At 39.2% G+C, this 25,616-nt stretch overlaps 1 protein-coding gene across 32 annotated transcripts in view; it reads left to right on the top strand.

Moving 5' to 3' along the window:
- rims2a (regulating synaptic membrane exocytosis 2a) overlaps window positions 1–25,616 on the top strand; it is a 183,707-nt gene that overhangs the window by 140,893 nt on the left and 17,198 nt on the right. For 23 of the 32 annotated variants that reach the window (XM_084726049.1, XM_084726046.1, XM_084726047.1 and 20 more), the window contains 4 exons: window positions 4,334–4,434; window positions 7,153–7,319; window positions 7,877–8,131; window positions 18,367–18,584. In XM_084726049.1, coding sequence (XP_084582175.1) covers window positions 4,334–4,434; window positions 7,153–7,319; window positions 7,877–8,131; window positions 18,367–18,584 — 741 coding nt within the window. Of the gene's footprint in view, window positions 1–4,333; window positions 4,435–7,152; window positions 7,320–7,876; window positions 8,132–18,339; window positions 18,585–25,616 lie in introns of all 32 variants that reach the window. The other 9 variants (XM_084726065.1, XM_084726063.1, XM_084726076.1 and 6 more) reach the window with 3 other exon arrangements.

Genomic DNA, 25,616 nt, shown 5'->3' with positions numbered 1-25,616 from the left:
GATGATGTTAGCTGCCACAAAGAGATGAAAGCTGGTGAGGCAGATGTCTCACATTGTCTTTTTATTCATGTGACACTTCATTATTCACCCTAATGGAGTACTAATTGAGCTAAATGCAAATTCTGTGTAAGGGGGTATGAAAATTAGGTCTGATCGGAGTGGGGCTTCTTTTGCCCCCCCCTGGCTGTCACTGTTGGTTTTTGTCAGGTTCAGACTCCAGGACAGAGATTAGACAGGAAGGTTGGAGAACGGAGTGTTGGGCAGAGGCCACAGCCTGACTCTGAGGAAAGGGTTACAGTACACACAGTGCTGATTACAAATCGACCTCAGTGTTGAACCCACGAGCTGAGGTCACGTGGGTCTACGGGTGGCTGCTTACCCAGGATCAAAACACACATGGAGGTTTCTTGATTGATTGATTCATCTTTGGAAAGAAAAAGAAGGGAAACAAAATCCTCCTCAGAGTATTCCAGGGTCTCAGCAGGCTGAGTGAAAGGGAAGAAGGACATGAATAATATGAAGATGGGGAAAATATGTAATCGGAAGCAACAGCGATGCCTGAAAGCAAGTTGATCTTGTTGTTGCATAACCTTTCAGAGAGATACTGTAGCAGACGTCTGTGTGTGTGCGTGTATGCATTTGAATGTGCACTCTTGCGCTCTACTCAGGTTACATTGATGTTAATTTTCACGTTTCTTGCTGAAACTTTGTGAGGTAGTCGGCTCTCTCTTTTGTGTGCTCGCTGCTCTGTGCTTTCAGTTTGTGTTGTTTTGTGTTTTTTTTCCTTTCTTTTCCGTTATTTTTCCAGGCTGTCTCCCCCACAGTTGCCCCATGCAGACTCAAGTGACATTCACTTCTCCTTTTACCCTCCTTTCCTCTCCTATTCCCCCTCTCCCCGCCTACTCTCAGAGGTCTCGAGTTTCTCTCTTGTTTGGGACATTAACATCTCTTTACTGTTTCAGCTCTTTTTCCTTTAAAGCACAGAACCTCACCTTCCCAACCTTTCCCCGCCTTTCTTATTTCTAATAACTAAACTCTTAGCCTCTACCTCAGCCTCTCCTGGCCTCGCACCCTTTTGCTCTATTTTGACTTCTCACTGTGCCCATGGTGGAGTTTGTGTGTTCTTGGTGTACTCTATGATTTTGTTTGTGTGTTCTGTGCTCGTTGTTTTGTCATTTTCGTGTCGTATTGTTGTCGTGTTGTGTGTCCTCCCCCCCACCATCCTCTCCCTCCTCACTCTGACCCTCCAAATCTGGCATACTCGGCGATCTCGGCGATGGCGTGGCCCTCCCTCTTTCCTTCCTGTTCTCCTCCGTCCCCCCCCTTACCCTCCGTGCATCCTCTCACATCCATCTTCCTCTCCTCTGTCTGTGTCTGTCCATTCTGTGATGTGATCCCAGAAGACACGGACTCACCAAGTTGGACGAACTCAGGTCTGTCCCTTCTTCTTCTATACCTTCTCTCTCTCTCTTCTGACTCAGCCTCCTCTTCTTCTTCTTCTTCTTCCTACTTTTATTCACTCTGTATGTCTTCCTGGCTTGCCCTCCCCCACCCACCTCCCCTCATCTTGATCATCTTTTCTTTTCCTACTTCGCTCACCTCCATTCTCTTCTGCTGTTTGCGCTCAATTGTTCTGTAGACGACGCTTCCGGCTTCTTTGTCATTTCGCTCTCTTTTTGTTTGCTGCAGACAGAGTGTGTATGCTTACAGTTCATATAAGCATGCTCATGGTCATGCCACTGGTCTTGACATGAGACACTGTGTTATTTTCTACCTAGAAAAAAACTTGCTGTCAGTGTATGACTGCAGAATTCTACTTATTTTGATTACGATCTCTGTAACCAGTAAAAAAATCTCTATAACTTGCTTGACAGAAAATGCCAAAAAGAATATATTAATAGAATAACAATATAATATAACTATGAATATGTTTACTTTGACCTGATACAATGACTATGAGGTTGAAGAGCTGGCATTCAGGGCTCAAAGTCAATTTTATACATAGTCTCTCCATTTTAGGATGTTTCTTTTAGTCTTATGGTCACTATGAGGTTGCCAGGCGACCAGCGGAGACTCCAGGAATTCTGAAAATATATAAAAAAGAGATATGAGATGTTAATTAGTGAACTCTACAGATGCTACAGATGCTGGTAGGCAGATTTTGTTGTGTAAGAAAATAGTTGCACATTCATAGCCACGGTGCAAAAGTCACTACTCTTTATTTTGCCAACATTTTTGTCCCTCTAGGCAGATTTTGTTATCTTTGCACAGAACCAAGCTTAGCCTGGATCCAGACCTTCAAATCCACCCACTCCACCAGGCTGACTGAAGATGGAAATGGAGTGTAACAAGTTGACAACTGAGTCTTATATTAGGCAAAGCCAGGCTGGCTGTTTCCCCTTGTTTCAAGTTTTTATGTTAAGCTAAAAGGCTGCTGACTCCAGCTAGACTGCACCTATATGTAGGGCTGCACAATTAATTGAAGAATTATTGAAATCACAATATGGTCAAGTGCAATATCCAAATCCAGAAGCTGCAATTTTTTGATAAAGGAAAAATATGTGACAAAACAGCATTACGATGAAGTAGTGTAGTGCTACAAAGATGCCCTGACCTACAAATCAGATTGAAGAAAACATGTTTTTGTGAAACATATAACAATCCTAATACCTGTCAAAACAAAACATGATTTTTTTACTGTAAGGTCATGATCAATCAATCTTCCTATCAAACTTCTAGCAAGAAAATGAAAAAGCATATTTCCCAAAATATCAAATTGTACCTTTAAATTTATGATGTCGTGTTGGACCTCTCTAACCTCACAGCCATTATTTCATTTCAGAACCAATGGACGAGAAGACAAAGTCATCAAAACAAACACTGTATACTAACACTAATACTTTCTGACTACACTCTACCTTTAAAAGTATCATGGCTACAGAAGTTGATCAAGGAAAGTTATTTAGGTCAAGGAAACACTCGTTGATAAGGATTGACATAACCAGTAGTTGTCTCGATTCTACTGACATGAAATTACCCCTTCCCTGTAATTACGAGAAAATCAAAGACTTAGATGTGTGTAGGCTGTGAGATGTTACTTAAGCGATGCAGTATGTGAACCAATTAGCCAAGAGAGGCAGAGAATAAACTCCATTGTAATGAGAAAAATTCACTTTGCCTCACCTGTGCAGTCATTCATTTGCTCTCAGCTTGTACTGCTTTTCTTTGTCTATGTGTGTGTGTGTGTGTGTGTGTGTGTGTGTGTGTGTGTGTGTGTGTGTGTGTGTGTATGTGTGTATGAGAGGCTATATGTATACTGTATGTGCGCATGGCACTTGTACGTGTGCATTCACCTTCACTTTATCATTGCTTTCATATGACACAAAAGTAGAGACAGAGAGCAAGTGGAGAGAATGGAGATGCAGGTACAGCAGGAAAGTCATTCTGTGGTGACTGAAAAGTGATTTTGCAGAGAAGAACATGTAGCAATTCAAGCATAAAACATTCATTGTCAGGTCTTATTTTGGTGTTTTATTTTCTTTTTAGCTACATAAAATGTGCTTAGTTCTTATACACTGGCATTATTACCTCCACAGAGCAAGGTAAAGCTTGTGTATTGATTATGGCGTGATGTTTGTATAATGCAAATTGCACTTGCAGCAATATGAAACAAAACGCAGTGCTTAAATTGAATTTAGGAGGAGATGAGAGGGGCAAACAGGATGATGTGATGATTTTACAAAGCACTGAAAGAGGTTAAAAAAGTGGATTTCGCAAGCCTTTCACATTGAGCTGAGAAGAATGGTTTTGCCAATTAGTCCTATCACTAAGGAATTTCATTTGCTGTCAGAGGATTGGCATTTATCTAGAATCTCATGCAAAATGTGTCCCAACATGGGTCCCAAGCAGTGTTGGAGGATGTACATTTGTTTATTGTAGTATTAGTGTCCAAAGCTTCTATACTATGTAGTTGGAATCAATTAATTGCACTATTTGATTATGATTCAGTCAATTAAAGAGAACATGTTGGCCCAAAATGTCTATAGCTCAATAAGTTAAATGAGCCTGGAATTGTGACAGCTGGTCACAAATGTAGCTGTTTTATTGGTTCTGCAGCTTACCTTTAACAGTCAGTATTTTCTGTTTGTGTTTTTGTGTGTTTGTTTGTTAATACAGCCAACCATTCAGCTTTTTCCCATTAGATCTGTCCTCGTCATAGCTCATGGCTCATAGCTCAGCAGAAGCTTGTCTCTCACCACAACAGTATGTCCCTCCATCAGGCCTTCCTCACTGTGTCAGCCACCATCTGACAGTCTGCCATCTCTGTGCTTAGGTATGGATATGGAGGAGAGGACCAGGCTGATGAAACTGAAGATGAACAAGTACAAACAGGGAGCGGGCTCCGATTCCAGACTGGAGCAGGACTACCACAAGGTAAAAACATGTCCAGATATGTTGGATGTATGCTTCAGTACTCCAGATCCACAGTAAAAACATGTGCCCACAGTACACTGTTTGCATGGTTGCACTGTGCATCAGCCATATGGCACACTTTGCAAGCAGTCAAGCATGTACACATGCACATATCAACATCATACTGCGCATGTGCATCAGTGTTTGCACAGTGTACCTACTGTATACCCACAGACAGTCACACAGACATACCAAAACAGGTAAACACTCAACTCGGTTCAAAGGTTGGAAAACACTGAGTTAAATTCACTTGTTCCCCAAATCACAGAAACCTAATTGTATCTCCACATACCCTTAGTGGTATTGAGCCTTTCAGATACTTTTTGCTTTAACATTTCAGTGATGAAATACAACTCAGCAGCAACATGCCTTCCCAGAAACAATTTCTTAGTAACTCAAAGTGATTCCCAGAAGTAACTTTCAACAGCTTTTGTTGAGAAATATTTTTATTACAGAGAAAAATTAGTATTATAATGGATAAGTGTTTTCTCTGTCATTTGAAAAATTAAAAATACATATTTTTCCTCTTATTTTTAGCACTGTTTATCTATATAGTTTTGGTGTGAGCTGCCAAATGTGGGAGACATAGAGATGTCTGCCTTCTTTTGAATATAATGGAGCTATATGGCACTGAACTTTTTATACATTTTAAAAACTGAACAGCAAAGTCTCATACCAGAAATCATGACCTGGTTACTCAAGATAATCCACAGAACTTGTTGTGATTAGTTTTTACAAAAGTACACTCACCAGCCATATCACCATATTGTGACAGCATAGGATGTAAACATTATTGGCATCCTGTCCGTTTAAGTTTTTTGTTGTTAATTCAAGGAATTTGACAGTGAGATTGTGCAGACTCAAGTGTTTACTACTTTGCTCTGGAGAGGTCCTGAACATGTTTAGAGAGCTCTGCCTCAGCCTGGTGTCTCATTGCACTCTGGGCCAAGACAAAGGCTCTCTGTCCAGCTCTCCTTTTAAGTCTGTGGTATGAAAACTATGACATTAAAAGCAGCCAACGTGTTTGTCTATAAAAAGCAGATTAAATTGTGAGTTGTCATTGTCTGTTAAACACTGAACATCCTTGGAAGTGCCATTGACGAGACACTGCTCTTGCTATTATTAAACAAGTCTTCTGGGCACTTGCTCGTAAACCATAGTGTAATACTTAACAGTTACTTCAACAATCAGTCCAGCTTCTCTTACAGTAAACATTCCATCGAAAAATACACACAGGATATTTTATACTGTACACAACCAGTTTTACAAATATTCTTGAACCAGTAAGATGCCAAGATTGTCATCTGAGTTAAACTTCCAAGGAAGCCTCAGTATTAGTTTAGTACAAATCTTTGAACTAAATGTGGACAGTTTGTTACATGATGCGCTACCGGCTGGCCTCCAGAGCTGTAATCAAATCCTTTACTTAAAGGGATAGTTTGGGTTTTTTGAAGTGGGGTTGAATGAGGTGCCTATCCATAATCAGTGTATTACCTACAGTAGATGGTGGTCGGCACACCTCCAGTTTTGGAGAAGCAGCAGGAGTCCTACTATAAGAAGCTAAGCAATGTACTGCTGTGGACAGGATGAGGTGCAAAACTTTTTTTAACCGCCTAAAAAAAGCTGCCTCAAACTAAATGACAAACAGAAACCCTGGGGCCATAAATCCATGGCTACTGGATATTCTTTAATATAATGAAGGAGGGGGCAACAGGACCTTGGGAACAATTTTTTGATAGGGACAACTTTTCAATTTAGTATGGCCATGCTGATAGACATTTCAAGGTATAAAGATGCATCTTTTTTTTTAGATAATAATCTGCAAAATAACTAATAACTACTGCTTTCAGATGTAATAGAGTGGAGTGGAGTGGAGTGAAAAATACAGTGTTGTCCTCTGAAAAGTATAAAGTAGTATCAAATAAAAATACTAAAGAAAATTACAAGTATCTCAAATAAGTGTCACACCACATAAAAATTCTACAGACCTGGTCATTCTCAGTTTTGTTTCTGTTTATGTAATAAGCGATGTAATCATTGTCAGAAAGAGCCAGGCCTGTCAAAACCTTCTCATCAGCAGCGATAATCACAACTTGATAGATGCTGAATAGAAGTTGTCGATTGATTCTGACAGTGAAGTTAGCATTTCAGACAGGACTGTCTTTTCCAAATGCACATCTCACACCGTGAAAACTTAAAAGATTGAACTCTCAGCCTTATATATTTTTTTTTACTACTTGAGTGTCTCTTTGATGTATTTGACTGAAATAAATTCTGACCTTTCAAAAAGCTCACCTAATACACCTTATGTAACAACATCATCCCTGCTCTTTCTGTCTCTGCTTCTCTGAGAGCTTAACTAATAAGTCTACAGTATTCACTTCTACAGCACAACTCATCTTGTTCAAGACTGGTTGTCCTTAAAAAGCTACAGGCATGCAAGCAGTGTTTTGTTTGCTCTTGAAGTTCACTCTCTTTTGTAACTTCTTAAAGTTTATATTAGTTTCTTATTTAAATGACTGTCTCTCTTTCGCAAGTACAGCATCAGTAACCGCTTAACATTTGAGGAGAGCATGGGCTTCTGTTTGATAAAAAGATTACAAAGGTCAATATTTTTTGTCTTGTAAGTGCGAGTCATAAAAATAACCATTTGTGTATTGTTTTTTGTTCCCTCTGTAGCGCTCAGGCAGAGATCCACGGGGCTCAGATAACCTGTCGGCCAAGTCATCGGACAGTGATGTAAGCGACGTGTCCGCTGTGTCGAGAACCAGTAGTGCCTCTCGGTTCAGCAGCACGAGCTACATGTCTGTCCAATCAGAAAGGCCGCAAGGGAACCGCAAGATCCGGTAGGCTGATGTCCACACCAGGGGACAGTGAACTTTGTCTTACTCTTTAAACTCATCGAGCTGTTATCAGGAATGGACAGATCCCCCTCAGCTGTGAACGTGTCTTTCCGTATATGTTGCCACGTCCAGACGTTTTCAGCTGAAATTGTTTGCACCTGGTTAAACTTGAGGAGGAAAATGCACCCCCCCAGCGCTGTGTGTCATTTTCTCACTGCGACGAGTTCAGGTTTGGCTCCGTTTTAGAAGAATCTGGAACCAAATGATTGAACTCTGCTCATTCAAGCTGTGGGGGTAGTTTGTCCATATCTGGCAACACACATTGAAACATTAAACACATTGCATCTCTTTGGGTGTTGTCTCATATCAAATCAAAACACAAATTCATTTGCATGGCGCTTTCTGTTTTCTGTTATTTTGAATCAGTCTGCTTTTGATCTTGGCTGCACTCTGTCTCTGTGTTTGTCTTTCTTTCTCTTGTTGTTGACAATATTCATGCTTTGTTTGGTTTTCTTTCTGCTTTGCATGTGCTGCTCTCTTGCTTCTGTCTCCGTCTTCAGCCAATTACGATCAAGGAGCCAGTCTCGGGAGGGGGACGAGCAGTTAGGAGAAGTGCTAGAGGAGGAGGAGGCGGGTGGGGGAGGAGGAGGAGGAGGAGGAGGAGAGGAAGGGAGAAAGGCTAGTAAAGAGGGGAGATCCATGGGAGGGAGGAAGGGATCAGGGGCGGGGGTAGACACAGACAAGGAGCATCAGGAGGATTTGGTGGAGAATGAAGAGGACTTGCACCAGAGGAGTATCTCAGAGACTGACCTCAGGTAACACATGTGTGGCAGCCTCTAACTGCTAACAGTACTCCTACTAACAGTAATGAAGATCTCCTGGTGACCCACTGAGTTTTGCACTTTTATTTGACAATGTGCAAGGCAGAGTGTGGTGACTATCCTCCACCCACCCTCTTGATAATTATGTAACTGCCCTGTTAACCCTCACCAACACCAAAGTTGAGTAGCATTACTCCCTGATAATTGTAGAGAGATGATAACAGTTTGGTAACTCATGCAGCCTGTTCACACTGAAGCAGTAGATAAGATGGATCCAGAAACAGTACAGCAAGTGGCAGGATGCAGTAACACTTCACACAAATCACAAAGGGGAAAGAACATTTTATTTATGTTGCCATGCAGATGGGTTCAGTTTCATTTGCCGAGATTTTATGATATCTTCTGCAATAATACAGTACAGACTCAGTACAGAGTATCTTAAGGCTACATAATTTTTTACATATCAATTTTCATTTTCACTGGAAAAAGAATTAAAATCAGAATGATGTTATATTTGTTGGCATTTTCTTACATCTTGTTTTTTTTTTACAACAAGATATGTAGGCCAGAGCATCTCTTCAGCATCACAGTACTTCTTTAAAATACTGTTTTGTCAAATGTTTTCCTTCATCAAAAAAATTCAGATTCTGTGATTTGGACATTGCACATGGCCATATTGTGATTTTGATAATATTTCCATTACTTGTGCAGGCCTAGTATGTATATACGTAGCATGTTAATAAATTGATTAGGAGTATGGAATTGCCTCTGTTTAATCACCCCATGGTGAAGGCAGGCATGAAATTTGATTAAAAAAAAAAAAAAAAAAAGTAGTTTATTATAGGAACTTTGTCCACATCCCTTTTCCAAATTAAATTTTGACAAAAATACAATGTTTCTTTATACAAACAATGTCCTGGTTACTCAAATTAATCCACAGACCTCACTGTCAACAGATTTTAAGACTATTTTCCAACTTTGGTTAGAAACTGTTGACACTGAGGTCTTTGCATTATTCTGACTAACTTGATATGCTGCTTATTTTGAAATCTATTTTTTGAAAATGAAATGATAGATAAGCATACAGTATGGCTTAATGGAGGGGAATCAACATGCCATTCACCTCAGAGATGGATGTCTCAGAACCTCAGTGTGTAAAACCAAACCCACATATCTGCATGGCAGCATACCATTTGGTTCAAGTGGGTAAGAATAAAAAAAATATTCCTACAATAGTGGAGTGTGACAGTAACAATCTCAAACAGGGAATAAAGCTTAAAACCTGCACAGTTTGCAGACTGTAGTGAGTTCACATGTTTCTCTTTGGCACCTTAAAGGCAAACTAAAGTAACTATATTTTGGTTTATCCTATCATTCTCTTGTTACCAAGCAGCTCTCTAATTCCATTATGGATACGTTTGCCTTGTGTGCTGCTCTGAAGAATATAATTTAGCTCAGAGATTTTATTAGGTATTTATTTTTCACCATGCAGCATGAAAAAACTGCATTTCATTTTGACTCATGCATACATGATGAAATGCATGTATGGCTTTTTTTTTTTTTTAAGTTGATGCATGCATACTGCTTTGATTTTTACATGTTTTGACCAAATTTACACGGCACTGTTTTATTGTGGCCAAGTGAGAGTATAGTTTCATTTCTGCAGAGTGAGTAGCAGGTGTAAGAAGTATGTCAAGAGCAAATTCAAGAACAAATTGATTCAGAGTCCCACAGCAGGATAAAAGCTTAGCTTACTCTCTTAATTAGATGTCTTCACTATCAAATCACTTTCACAGCAGGATCCAAGTTAGTGCTTCTTACCCACATTAGAACTGCTCAGTGTCTGCTCAGACTTGAGAGAAAACACATTCAGATAAAAGCTTTACCCTCTTATACTGTATGTGATTAACTCTGCAGCAGTGTGTACAGTCTAATTTAAAAAACACGTGTAGCAGGCACAAGCACATGGCAGAAATGTGAGCAGCTCCACTGAAAGGTATGCAGGTATAGTACTTCTGCACTGCATTTTCAGGTACAGATTAAAGCTAAAAGAAGATCTAAAAATAAATCCTGAGACAGTGCGGTGTGGTTTTATTGGGGCTGCAGTCTGTGTTGCTTTACTGTTTGTCTGTGCTGCTCAGTGCTGGGATGTTGCATCAGTATTTTGTCTGTCTATCTGTCGTTCACATGACTGAGTCCTACAGTGTCGCTCTGCACCTGCAACCTGTCAACCTTCCCACATTCCTCAAACTCCTCCTCGACATGTCATTTTCTTTGTGTAACACCACAACCCTCATACCTACACTGTCAACCAGTCACTTTCAGTTAAGTCACTGGAAACTGTCATTAATGGGATAGTCCATCCAAAAAAGAGGAGGTCAGTCATTATCTACTATCCCTCATGCCGATTGAAGGTTGGGTTTAGCTTTTCAGTCCACAAAACACTGCTGGATTTTCACAGGAAAACAGCATTACAGAATGTCCTTAACAAGTGAATGGTGACCTGTTCTCAAATGAAATAAACAACGAAAAAAACAACTTAAAATCCCTCCATACTGTTTGTCTGGTGTGATCCAAGTCTCCTAAAGCCCAAACATGCCAATTAGAGTTGAAAGACATCATTGACACCATGTTTTTAACCTAAATCCTTAGCTTGGAGAAACGTTCATGTGCATGTGCACACCATCTGAAGTGGGTGTGTGTGGTGTGATGGTGTGTGCGTGCGCAAGTGAACGGAATGTAGGGGCTTTAGGAGACTTGGATTACATCAGACAAGCAGTATGGAGGCATTTTAGGTTTTTTTGGGTTTTTTCCCTTTGAAAACTTGTCATCATTCACTTACTGTACATTGTTTTGGAGATTCTACAACACTGTTTTTCAGTGAAACTCCAGCGATTAAAACCAACCTTTGGTTGGTGTGAGGGTGATTAGATAATGACTGAATTTTAATTTTTGGGTGGACTATCCCTTTAATGTGATTAAATTTACAAATACATTCTGAAGAGACATTCAATTCAGCTACAAAATTCCAATTCATCCTTAACTGAAAGTGAGCTGGATTTGTCCTGCTTTTAACATGCTGACTCCTTTTATCTGTGTGATCCACTCCAACTCCTTCATGACAGCTACAGTATAAATCTATAATATACTCACTTTTCACCACATGTGAGTCACTGCATATTCTGCTTTTCTGGGACAACACACATGAGAAGGGATATAGCTTAACAATAAATAAAGGCATTCTGTCTTCTATTACTCATTCAGGTTTGGTAAGGATGTTCATGCAAGTGTTGTGTCTCCTCCGCACAGTAAATAACAAACCAATTACCCTCAAAATCCTCTGCTATTACAGAGATGTCAAACATTAAAAGTTTCAGGGTCAGTGTGCTAAAGCACAATTAAATCTTTTCTGAACTGTTAACACATGATTTGAAATAACTCCAAATGAATAAATGTTCAATAATAATCTTATTTTTAGTCAAGACATTTATACAGTAATATTAGCTGAATGCAATTATTTTACCAAATAATAAAGTCCCTGAACAGTTGTGAAGCAAGTGGTTTCTAAGGACCAGTAAATGTTAATTTTCAAAAGGTGGGATATTACGATGGTTTACATAATCAAATCAAATCTGGATTGTGTCAGGAAATTATAGCAGTCACAGTTTACACTGTTCAGGTGTCACAGAAAACTCATATACCAGGCACGATGCTGTAGAGGTAAAAATAATCTGTCAGTTTTGTCCTCCCTTTACACTGCAAAAGGGAAGTTGAGGAACATATTATTTTAGTATATTTCATTAACCTTTGTGCTGCTACAAAGTGTCATGCTCTTATTTTGTGAATCAAAGCAGATGTTCAAATAAGTACAGTATATGAGGCACTGTTTGTCCAAATGACTCATTTTAGTTCCATATGTTGTTTTTCATCATAAGTTCAGCGGTGTGATATGTTCTGTATGCACTGTGATAAGAAAAGGGACCTGTGGTCTCCATGTGCTGTTATGTAAGCTCCGCCAGTGACGACACTCACATTAGCCTGTACAATGAACTTAAACAGTAAACAGTGAACTGAGCATTACTGTGAGAGCTTTGAGATCAAAACAGTACAGTTCATGCCGAAAATAATCAGCACTATGCGCACTTATCATTTGCAGAGTCACAAAGTCTAATGAATAAGATGCTACCTGCCTAAACTGATAAAAGGTTCATTCACTGCTCTGTTTATCTATGCATCAAAGCAGAGCAGTGTGATTCAGCAGAGACATCGCTAGTAGCTACATTTACTTATGACTAATCTCCTATGTATTGAGGTCACAGTGTAAATATACATCTGCTACACATTAAACAAGCCTGTTAACATCAGCTTGGCGCACAAACATCATGATAGCCATACATGTTATTAGACCATGAGCGCTTTCACTGCACAGAAAGGCGAATGCACACACGCAACTCTAAGCTGATGTTGTGTCCAGTTGTCTTCAGGGTCTAAGAAGCTTTCCATCAGCACTTTTAAATCCTACATCACCTCTTCTCCTCTGTCTCTTTCATCCAGTATTGTTGCCTCGGTAATGACTCAATCATGCGAAGGAGAATAAGAAGTGGTGATTTAAAGGACAGGGGCTGAACATCACTAAAAGGAAGGAAGGGACATTTACTTAAATTCCCTGGTCCAGTCCACCCTGATCAACAACAGCTTTTCTGGTGATCTGAGTTACGTCTGTGCCAGACTTTAATTAATCACTTCTGTCTCCAATGAAAAACTTTCGGGCTGTGTTGACAGACATGTACGCAGGCTAATGCTCTGGCCGGGGGCACAGTTGCCATGGAAACCTGTTTTTCTGCCTCACCTGATAAAGTAGCAATGATCCTCTTGGCGAAAAGCAAGCAAGATGAGGGGATGGGAGTATGAGAGAGCAGAATGCACTTTGCGTATACATGCTGCATTCATGATCTATTTCTTCTGTGTTGGGTAAAAGAAAGTTGCTTGCAGGGCTGCTGTTAATGATTATTGCGGATAAATCTCTTGATTGTTTTCATTCTATTAGTTGTTTGGCTTATAAAATATCAGACAGTAGTCAAAAATGTTTTGTCCGCAACCCAAAGATATCCAGTTTACTCTCATAACAGCGTAAAGAGACAAGAAAATATTTATATTTAAGAATCTGAAACCACAGATTTTTTTTTTTCATAAATCAGTTAATTAATCAGTTATCAAAATGGTTGATAAGTAATTTAATTATTGATTCATAATTAATTAATCATTGCAGCTCTACTTACTGGTACAAATGCTGCTGATGGAGAAGACAAGTAAGCTATGTAAGCAATGGGATCTGAGGCTTTATAGTATAGATGAATGTGGGCTCACTATTTTGCAAGCAACAGGCTGCTTTTTATCATGTATAAGCAGGTAATTGTAACAGCTGATTAGTGATTCATAAAGTGTTTATAACCTAATGAATAACCTAATTATAAGCCATTAATAAGTAAATTCATACAGGTAAAGTAAAGTGGCATCCATTGGAGTAACAGCAATATTTGGTGTATCTAACCTTTATGTGACCATGTTTAAAGTACACTGCACTGTTTATAAATTGTTTTGTAGTAATGCATCTTTTTTGGGCTGATAGAAATCTTGGTTTTATGTGAATATAAAGTAAAAAAAAAAAAAAAATCAAATCAATCACACTTGAGGCACTATTTGCTGCTAACTTTTAATCGTCACCAATTAAGAGTCAGAGATAACTCAACTTTTTGTTAGTGGTTGTAAGTAATTGTTATCTTACACTATGTAGATTACCCAATTTAAAGACAGTATGGTGTCAACACTTTTCCAAAAAGATTTCCGGGTTTTGTTTTGCCTTGGGAACATCATGGCCTAGATGAAAATGCATGGTGAGCAATCTGCATGATGAGGAACACTATGTTCTTTGGGCTGAGGTTGAAAATCAGAAATCCCCGGAGAGTCCCAGTTTCCCAAGCAGGCACATTTACACAGTGAGACCGGCCTGAGTGCCAAGACCTGTTCACAGAGTGGAGGTACAGTAATGGGGGGTGGGGGGGGGTGGGGGGGGTTAGGGGGAACAGTGACTACATTTATTTTACACAGTTCTGTTTATTTTCAGTCAGTTTGATCAGTACAGTGTGTCCAGTTGGACCAGTTGATTATCCATTTGAACTAACAAGATGTCCATCAATTTAGATGTAGGGCTTGTTACACAAATTAACATTTCATCTTTATAATTGGCTTCTTTCCTGGACTTGGATTAAAGATCGTGCCACAGTAGACACAAACATGTTGACTAGTACAATGTGTCCAGTCAGACCGGTCCCATTAGATGATTACATTGCATATAATTTCCTATTATTGAGTATTTTTTAAAATATCAAGCATCATGAATTTTTATTTGAAAGGGTCTGTGCTCCCATGTCTCTGTGCTCATCCATTTTAACCTCAGTGGGTAATAATTTGTAGAGGCAACAATGCCTCAGTCCCACTGACCTTGCCACTGTGCTGATATTTGATGTAATGAAAGAGGCACCATTATCCCCCTGTGTCGACCAGATGAAATGCAGCCTCACTGTGGTGACAGTGAAAGAGCATATTTTAGAATGTCACCTGTACCACATCGTCCCACGGTGTTGTCGGTAGTCGAGGCGCTTGAAGTCTGCTTCAAAGCTTCTTGGTTGCATTAACTGATCAAAGGCACTAATCCCGCCAATATGCATTCAATATTTATGAATTAAAGTACAGGCTGATCCATAACAGAACCCACTGGCATTAAGAACTGGTATAAACAAAGGGCTTTATACTGCAGGCTGAGGTACAAGGTGTGTGCATTGTTGTAGAGCACATCTGACTTATTTCACCAGCAGCTGGCAACTAAAACAAAATGTTTAAACAACTAAAACTTGGTGTTCAGGAGAGGAGCTTTGTGACAGAGCACCGTGTTCTTCTCAGCAATGAGAAGATTACTATGAGCAATCACTCCTGAGTTTTCATACACTGATGAAATATTTTGTTTAAAATATTTAATATTTATTAATTGTATTTATTTAACTGCTTAGGAACATGAGTCACTCTCTTTCAGTACAGTACTCAGTACTCTCTTTCAACACAGCGACCAGGGTATGAACACTTTTATTTAAATTAAAAGCATCACTCACCTTCACTGTGAAGGTAATGCAATTGTGTTGCCAGCACTTGAAATCCTATAACAATGTCAGACATAATCTTAATTATATAGAATCATTTTCTTAATTCTAATACTACAGAGCTGAACACGAATGTCTAATATATCAAAGAGCAAAATTTGAAGGAGCCTAATTGAAGTAATTGATGGAGTCAATTGTCGAAATGCATTGATACCTCTCCCATTTTATACAGCGTGCCTCTCCATAAGTTGTCTTCATAAGACAGTGACATGGTGGAGGTCAGGCACTCTAATTAATGAATAGCAGCCTGAGGGCTCTACACGTAACTCATCCTATTAACAATGCAGAGACTATGATACAGAATGTAATTTGTCTCTTAAAGATAATTTTACTAGCAGAGCTAAAATTAGGCCCTAATTTGGACACTGGCCTATTTCCTTTCAAACAGGAAGAGCTGAAGAATAATGCTGATGACAGGCAACTTTTTTGTGTGTGCAGTTTTGTGTAAAAGTTCTGAGTGTGCGTGTCACGACTCAGGTGCGGAGAAGTTGCAAGTTACTCTCTATCTACAGGTGTTAATGAAAAAGACCAAGAAAGCACTTGGTGTTGAATAGTATGAACCTGCATTTCCTATTATCTCCAAGTCGAGTTTTAACCTCAAAGTTAGTCATCTTTCTGCTTGTTAAACTGTATTTGGTTATGTTACAGTTTGTGAGCAAAATGGTCAAATGTATACATATATATGTAAAAATTAAACTTAATTTTATATTTAAAGTTCAAACAGCAGGTGGCAAAACAATCAGAACTATGTCCATTATCAGTTCTGGAGCTTTTAATCATCATGAGATCTTCCTCAGCAGATGAAGTTGTTGTAGCATTGTAGATGTTCAGATTTCTAATTTTTCTGAGAGCTTTAAGGATCTCGCATCTATTCTGACTTAAAACTTAAGACTAAACACTAAAGATACCCTGTGGAGTTTTTGAACACTAGGGGCCTGATTTATGACACGTTTGCGTGTGTAAAAACATGTAAACTTGATATCACCCATAAACAAATGTGCAAGTTGATCTACTAACAGTGTGCACTGAGGACTGTTTCTTTCAAATGTGCTAGACGGCACGCACTGTTCATTTAGTGTTTGCCTTAATGAATATTCAATATGAGGCGTTTCTACCCGAATGTGTAAAGAACTGCAAGGACAAAATGCAAATAGGTTCATTTAGCACACACACTGCAATTTAACATGGCTGAAAATAATTTGCAGTGACTGTTACGGCGTCTGTGTTTAAGACGTTTAAAAGGAAGGTGCTACTTGGCCCAGCAGTGTGCACAGCTGGCTGCTATTGTGGCAAGGACGCACTAACTGATTTATAGTAATTTCTCATGAGCTGGTTGGGGTGTACATTTATTTTTATTTTCATTCATTAATCCTTAACGCAGAAAAGCACCATGAATAAACATGAATTTATTGCAGCCTATTTGCAGCCAAATGCAACAGAACATTCACAGCCACTATAGCCTAAAGAAAATTAACACTGACCTTTATTATGTCTTCCTATTTCCTTCTTTTCACCAACATTACATTTCGAAGGGTTTTTTTTTTTGGGCAGGTTGTGCGTCTCTGCCCCCAGTGCGTTCCTCTGCTTCACTGAGCTTCTCTCCAACAGCGCACACCCCTTCTTCCTCTTCTCTTTCTTAGACTGAGAGATCTGAACCCTGTACCCTGTACTCTTCAGTCCCTCTTACCAGGGCATTTAAGTCCATTGTCAGACGAGACACAGCGCTGCACAGCTGCCTGGTGTGCACAACAATGGCCCAAGTGTCCCACCTGAGTACTCAGGCCACATCACCAAAAGTAGCTTCCGTGGAGATTTTACTCGTATCCTGCTACGTGCCAACTGCTGTCTCTGAGATCAAGAACAAACTTTCAGTTTCAACTTCTTGGTCAACAGACGTCCTTAAAATTCTCAGAAAATGGAGAAACAAACTTTAAATGTCTAGAGAAAGAAAAAGTTCCCACATTCTTTGACTCCATAGCACCATTTCAGGACACATATCTCACTCATAATGCACACTAGAGTCTGAATGACTACATATGTGTCACAAATAAGAATAAAAAAAAATCTCGCACTACCATAATACTACTGATAATATGAAGTTCTAACTAACAAACCAAAGAAAAGTTAGCTGATGCTTATTTATTAAGCACCAAGTGCTAATAAAGGTACGAGTCCTCCAGCACTCCTCTGAGTAAAAATAACAAACTCTGTAGGTGGTTGATAATCTGAAAATCTCCCAAAGGGAGTGGAGTCACAACATGGTTCAAGAGTTCACTTACTTTAGGATTTTTGTTATTGATATAATATAATACAAATAGAAAAAAAACTCTGCACTTTAAAATGAACAAAAATACCTTGTTAAGAAAGGCAGAATATGCAGGACTTTCCCAAAAAACAATGCATAGACTTCCTCACAGTTATCACCCATGATCCAGCAAATATGTGCAGTGGTGTGGAGATCCCACCCTCTGCCCATACTTTTTATTTTCTCACTATTTGCTGTGCCGCTTTACCAACCCAAAATGTCAGTATTTGACGTCCTGGGATGAGACACAACAATCAACAAATCAACAAACAGCAACTGGGGAATTCTTCAAATGATACCTTTGAAGTTGTTAAGGTGCTTAATTCAGTAGAGCATGTTAGTCTTTCATTGCATGAACAATCACTGAGAACACACAGTACATCCACATTAAACTCTAACCTCAGCTATACTGTAAGTCATGAACTCCTGTACCTGAACTCTGTCCTTCTCTCCTTTTCACCCCACACCTTCTCATCTCCTGTCCTCCTGTCCTCTCTTCTTTCTTCCTCTGTTCTCTCCTCCTGTCTCCTCCTCCATCATCTCTCCTTTCACATCCTCTCCACTGGCCTCCTCTATCCTCTCCTCTCCTCTCCTCTCATCTCCTCTTCTCCTCTGTCCTGTCCTGTCCCCCTCTCTCTTCTTCTGTCCTCGCCTGCCCCCCTGTCAATGGTGGTGGCTGACAGTGACTTTGCATCCAAAATGAAAAACAGGCAGATGGGCTCGTCGGGCGGGATGAACATGACCAAGAGCACAAGCATCAGTGGCGACATGTGTAACCTGGAGAAGACGGACGGCAGCCAGTCAGACACGGCAGTCGGCACGGTAGGCACTGACGACAAGAAGAGGCGCTCCAGCATTGGTGCCAAAATGCAGGCCATGGTTGGCATGTCACGCAAGAGCCGGAGCACCTCTCAGCTCAGCCAAACAGGTAGGGAACCCACATGCACAGCCAGTGTGCTGTATGTTTGTTTATATGTGCATCTGTCCTATGTTCTGTCTCTGTGGGTTTTCTGTTGTTTTCTGTCCTTAATGTTCTAATTCCACAGCTCTTTCTTCCCCAGTACTTCCTTTTCTCTACTTTTTATCTAGAAGGCCTTCGGACTCCCAGTGGCACTACTTTTTCCTCTTACTTTTTCTCTCTTTCTTCTAGGTAACAACCCTCCTGGAAATTATTTTCTCTTTTCTCTTTCTACCTCCTGTTTTGTTCTTTTCACTCCTTTCATACCGCTGCTGTTTTGTTTTCATGTGCAATGCTGATGATTTATCGAACTTAACACTTGGAAAATGTGTTGTCACTGTAAAAGCTTTGTGCTTCCTGCCACATTGATGACCTCAGCTGTCACGTTTTGTCACTTTTCTCTTGTTGTGATGCTCTCCTGACTGTGATCTTGCAGGGTAAAACTACCTCAAGCAATTGTGAGTGCATGTGAGAATGTGTGCACATGCAAGATATAGGCATGAAGGGGTGTATTTTAGTGCTGTTGATAAACCTATTATCCTTTAGCTGAATGCAGCACTGTATGTTTTTCTGCAGCAGAACATTTTGCAGAACATTGGGCTATTACTTTTGTTCTCGCGTCAGTGTGCTTTTTTTTCTCTTATCCTACTTTCTTTTCAAAAGCGCTCAATAACCATTTGAGAAGTGTTGACTTGCATTAGCTGATGCCAGAGTGTGTGAAAAACAGCCTAGCAGGTGGCGTGCAGTCATGTCTCTGGCCGACAGATTGGGGTCTGCTGGTCTGTTCATGTGAAGGTCAGTCGATCAGTCTACTTCCCCTCCAGTGCATCTCTAAGCATTCAGCGCCTATTCATCTTGTCCATTCAAACTTAAAGTGGTCAATAATCACTTTTGCTCACCAGCACTCTCTGTCCAGATGTGGCTACATCGAAGGGTGGAGGGATGGCGAGATAGATGTAGGAAGGGCTGTATGGTTAGGGCAGATGAGCAACAGAATGAGGGAGGCTCACGTGGCACTGCACCGCCCCGCTGTCTCGTGATTTGACTGGCACATGGGCCTTATCTGTCTTATCTCTGAGGGTTAATCATTTCTAATTATCAGTCACATCAATATGTCAATCAGCATTATTTTGTCCCATTTAATTCTGGTTTAATTGAAGATATGGCTGCTGGAAGACAAAAGTAAGTGTTCCTCCCTGTTTAGTAATTCATTCATTCATTCATTGTGAAGCAGTTTTCCAAGTCTTGTGTTGTTTACAATTGATGACAGTTGTGTTGCTGACTGAGATAACTCTTCGGGAGTTCACTTTTGGGAACATTTGTTGAGACTTTTATTTTAAGATACCCGTTTGAACAGTTTAACACAATCACAGGAACAAAGTTACACACATGCACATACTCTTTCCCCATGAAGATGCTGAGCAGCCTGAATCTCCTAGAGCTATTAATATTTCACTCAGAGCTTCTAAGTGCATCAGATGGAGTTTGCAAGAGCGTGCATACATCTGCCTTTCAATATTTGAGATCTGTATTTGGTTCTGCACCAGCACAAACACTGCCAAGCTGCCTTTCGCCCTACTTTGCTGTGTGTGTGTGTGTGTATTATCCTGAGAGGCTCATCGGCCGATTGAAGGGTGCATTCAAAGGATGGTCGATTTTAAGAGGCTGCTCGACAGTTTGTGTGCGCTGCCAAGTGCTTGTGGGGGATGGGGCAGATCAGCCGAGCAGCACGACTCTGGCTTTGACAAACACAGGTTAGTCAGATGGAATGGATGTGCTCCCAGGTGGCCACCATGAGTAGTGTGTACACAGTCTGCAACTATAGGCTCCAGGAACTGCTGGTTTGTCCTCTTGGTCCTCAGTGGAAGGCACTTGATTTTTCAGGAAATATAAAAGTATCATTGTGTGCATGGTGGAACGTAACTAACTACATTTATTTGCTCAAGTACTGTACTTAACTACTGGACAATTCTGAAATGCTTTACTTAGATATTTCCATTTTATGCTATTCTACTTCTACTCTACATTTCATTTTTTCAAATTTTACTCCACTATATTTGTCTTAGAGCTTTAATTACTAGTTACTTCTCAAGTTTTAAATAAAAAATAATGATAGTCTATAACATACATTGCTCAAGTTGAAGCCAGTGCTTCCCACATAAAATTAGTGTGTATGAATAAAATCAGTTGTGACTCATTTTCATGTTTCAGATGTCACTGAGTTGTTAGCAATTCCATCAAAGAAACAGTTCAAATTATGCATTATTTCACAAAAACACAAAGACTAGAGAAAAAGCCAGAAACTTTTTTTTGGCTTGGGGGACCCTCAGTTGGGAACCACTGGACTAAACTAGCTACCTATAGGCCTACATAAAGTAGTTATGATTAGCCCCATGAGCAGCTACAACAGTAAAATGTTATTTACACATTAATGCATCAGTGTTAACAATCTCATGATGTCAAATAGAATTGTACAGTCACTGGGACATTTTACTGCACAACATTTACTGTTACTTTCATACTCTAATCCTTTTAAGTTCACAATCACACTAGGGTGATTAAATCATGTGAGTCGTTCAAGACATTGCAGCATAAAAATGATGTCACATTAGACATTGATGTCAACTTCAGTTGAAGGTGTTGGGTTGAAACTCCATTTTAGTTTTTGTTTTATGTTGAAAGACCAAGTAAAAATGAAGATATGATCATAGAAATGTAATCATATTTTATGTGTTTTCTTTGTTTTGAGGTTGAATATGTTGATACAGTATATCAAAGTCAAAAAATAGATGTTAATTCATATAGGTTATGTTGTGCTGGAAACAAAAAGATTCTAAATATAGGCATGGTAAACATTTATTAATGTGGTACATAAAGGCAAATACAAAAAGGGACAAGACTTAATTACAATTTACTGATAATACTTCCGTAACATTTTCAATGCAGGATGTTTACTTGTAATGGAGTACATTTATATTAACGTATTGCTAATTTTTCTTAAAGCTACTACTACTGCTACTACTATAGACGTTCACATTTTGTTGATTTTACAGGCCGCCGTGGACAAAAGCATAGCCACAAAATATAACATCCAGTATAAAAATATCTAAATAAAAATCTCCTCCCACTTATTTTTGAGTGGTTAGTGTAACTGCCTGTAAAGATGTAAACACAGGCTTGTTTCATCTGACTTTACGGAGGAGAATCTGACCTGGTGTGGTCAATAATTATACAGGAATAGACAATGTTCTTGCTACTGTTCTCATTTGTTTATGTAGGTCATATAGAGGCATTAGTATCAAATTAAGACTTTTTTTTTCTAGCCACATTAAAACTCCTTGTAGTAGGTTTAGGTAAAAGATCTGAATATTTCTTCCATCACTGACTATGTCTGAATAAAGGTTTGGAGTGTATTAACAGTTTATACATTTTGCTGTACTGGAATCTTATTTTGTGCATAAGTTCATAATTACAGGACCCAAGACCTGAATGCAAGGGGGCAGCAGAGAGTGAACAATAGAGTAGAGAGAGCAGACTTTGTGTGCCCTCATTAATGTGCATGCAACAGAAAACAGCATTTGGTGAAAATCTGGCAGTGAACAACAAAGTTTCATCTCTCTTTCACCCTCGCTAAGGCTGAACTCATTATTGAGGTCATGTGGCTTTGATTACTAGTATTAAACCTATAAACGTTTGGCATGAGACTCACCAATGCGCCTGTGATTAATACAGAAACCATATGTTCAAATAAATGAGGTCTTATCTTTTTTTTTTAATTAAAACATTTAAAAAGTGGTTGCTGAGCAACAGAAAAGTTTTACAGTTATGTTTATTTGTGAGTTTAAATTGGCTTTGATCTTGGCTTGAACATATTCAGAAAATTAATGAAGAAAATAATGTTAAGCTTGTGCACATGCTCATTTATGGGTTTACTGGTGTTATACTGGTCATCATGATCAAGCTGTAACATCAGGATGATTTATTATTCTCAATTATCTCATCCAGCAGTCAGCAATCCTGTGGTCCCCTGTACATTATGTTTTAAACTCAATAGAGAGACATCTTTTTTCCTGTACCCCCCCACCCCCACCCCAAACCACACTGCTGCTACACAGCCTGACTCAGCTAAAAGCACACAGTAACACTCAAATCTTGAAAGCTTATTGAAAATCCATCTCCATGCATTAGTCTGTGTATTCCTTCATATTTTTTCCCCATCTGATTGGCATCTGTAAAAGAGGCCTGTTTTCTCTGCCTATTAATTCTAGTACATTTGCTATCTGTGCTACATATTCTCAGTGGGAAAGCTGTCATCAGAGGTATGCTGATGAAGATGTTGTCAGCAGTTTACAGTATTGACCTGCTGCTCACATTTTCAGTCCAGTTTTACAGTGAATCATTTTTGGCTGTGGTGAATTCTTGTATTTGTTGCTTAAAGGTACGTAGTGGTTTTTCATTTTAAACAAAAATTATGCACTGGTGCTATTGTTTACTTTCAGCATTACACACACAAACATTTTATGCATCTTTAAGGTATTATGTCCATATTAAATGCATATTCTACTCTACTGATACACAGTACTGCTCTCTATAGTCATTAGACATGTGTATCACATCTCTCCATCCTGATGTTCATGTTGGTAGAGCATGAGACAAAAATAATCTGGGTACATATTCATGACAACATTGCTTAGCTGCAGCACGAGTAGTCAAAGACTCCTCGATACCTTTAGCAGTGTGTAGTAGTGTTTTTGTAATGCACTTTGCTCACGACAAAGTGATTCTTTGACTAGCAACTTTTTGGAATTGCAATGCAGAGAGGGAATTGTTGTGTAAGCATCAAACTCTGATCCATGCTCGTATGTGAATTATTTGGATTATTTGAATTCCCTCTGTAGGAACAATACTGATTCTCTTTGCATTCTGTTCAGAATGAATGTCTAAAAAGCAGCTCTCTCAGTCTTGTGAAGCATTCTTTGTTTTTGCATTATGAATTACAGGATTGAAAAAGAAATAGGAAGAATATCTGTTACAATATTTTCTGCCATTTTTACAACACAGTAGCATTCTACCAGATAATCCATTTCAGCAATTGTGCCCCATAATGGACTCTGTCAAAGACTCCTGATGGTGTCCCAGAAAAATAATCAACAGAGAGCTCTCCAACACATCACCAGTCTCTAGCTATTAAGGCTGAGGGGGTGAACAATGTAGAAAATACAGGAAATTGGGCCTTAATAAGCAAAAATAGGTGAGGCTGCCTGCAGTGATATAGAAATAAGAAAAAGACAGAATCAGCAGGGAAGATTGTGAGTATGTGGTATAATACATTGTCAGTAACATCTAGTTTTCTCAGTTCCCCAGGGTGCAGCCTTGAGTATTCTTCTTATGTCCTATTTTTCTATACCTGACCCCGAAAGAAGCTCACTCTTTGGACCAGATGCGATAGTTTCTCCGCTGGAAGTGTAGCTGTAAGAGAAGGATTAAAATATGACATCTAGCTCACTTGGTTTACATTTTTCTATGGGACTGTTTTTAAGTTGAGGTGTTGCATGATGCATAGCACTAAATTAATCTGTAAGCAACCTGTCAAATCATTATCCTACTTTTGCTTCTCATGAAAGGTGAGATTTGTTTCCATTCGATTGTTGATGCACTCCATGACACCTCACTCAACACACTGAGGCAATTGAGTAAAAAAAAAATTGGGATGTTGGGTAAAACATAAATAAAAATACAGAATTCAACACAAAGACAAGATCAACTGATAAACTTTATTGTTTTCTGTAAATATACTCTTTTTCTGACTTTGACACCTGCATTACATTTCAAAAAATGTGGGACAGATGCAACAAAAGACTGAGAAAGTTGTGGAATGCTCAAAAAAATCACCTGTTTGGAATATTAAAAAGGTAAACAGATTAATTGGTAACAGTTGACAGAATCACGACTGACTATTAAAGGGGCATCCTTGAAAGGCTCAGTCATTCATAATCATGGATGGGGTGAGGTTCACCACTTTGTGAAAACATGCATGGACAAATAATCCAATGGTTTATGAACAATGTTTTCCAACACAAAAATGCAGGACAATAGGGATTTCACCATCTACAATCAGAGAATGATTCAGAGAATCCACTGAAATCTCTGCACATAAGGGACAACACTGAATGCCTGTACATTCCTCACATGTTACAACAGTGTGGCTTTGTAGTAAAAGAGTTCGGGTACTAGGCAGGCCTTACTGTAGTCCAGACGTGTCTCCTATAAAAAATGTGTGGTGCGTTATGATTAATATGTACTATATACAACAACTGAGACCCATGACAATGAGAAAGAATTTCACTTTCAAAACTTCAACAATTAGTGTCCTGCCAAACAGTTACTGAGTGTTGTTAAAAGAAAAGCTGATGCATCACAGTGGTAAACACGCTCCTGTCCCAGCGTTTTTTGGAATGTGTTGCAAGCATCAAATTCAGAATGGGTGTATATTTCCAAAAATAATTCCGAAAATCTCTTCAACATGAAATATCTTGTCTTTGTTATGTATTCAGTTGAATATAGGTCGAAAAGATTTAACAAATAACTGCTTTTACCAGCCAACTTTTATGGGTAGGGGTTGTGCATAAAAAGCAAATTTATACCTAAATCAAAATATTTAGCACTTTCTGGCAAGTAGTATGATCCCAGGTTTACTGTGTTTATTGATAAATTAAATTTGACTAAGAGTTAAATGTTCTCTTAGTAAAATGAGGTAGTATTTATGCTCCCTAACTTACTATGCCCAGAATAGCTTGATGTATATGGAAGAGAGAACAACGCTTTGGCCGCAGCCTCACTGCGTGTTTCACTCCTCTCTCACCTACACCAGATACTGACGTAGTTCTGGACCTCCAAAGTCCTCAGACAGACTGTTTTGTATGTGGTAAAATAGCTGAACTTTGAGCTTTCAGCCGAGGTAATTTATCTTCCGAGTTGAGTTGGGTGCCTATCTCAGCACCT

This window comes from Lutjanus erythropterus, chromosome 9 (assembly GCF_056507025.1).
Source record: "Lutjanus erythropterus isolate fLutEry1 chromosome 9, fLutEry1.hap2, whole genome shotgun sequence".
Lineage (NCBI taxonomy): Eukaryota > Metazoa > Chordata > Actinopteri > Lutjaniformes > Lutjanidae > Lutjanus > Lutjanus erythropterus.
This window is presented reverse-complemented; position numbering and strand designations above follow the sequence as displayed.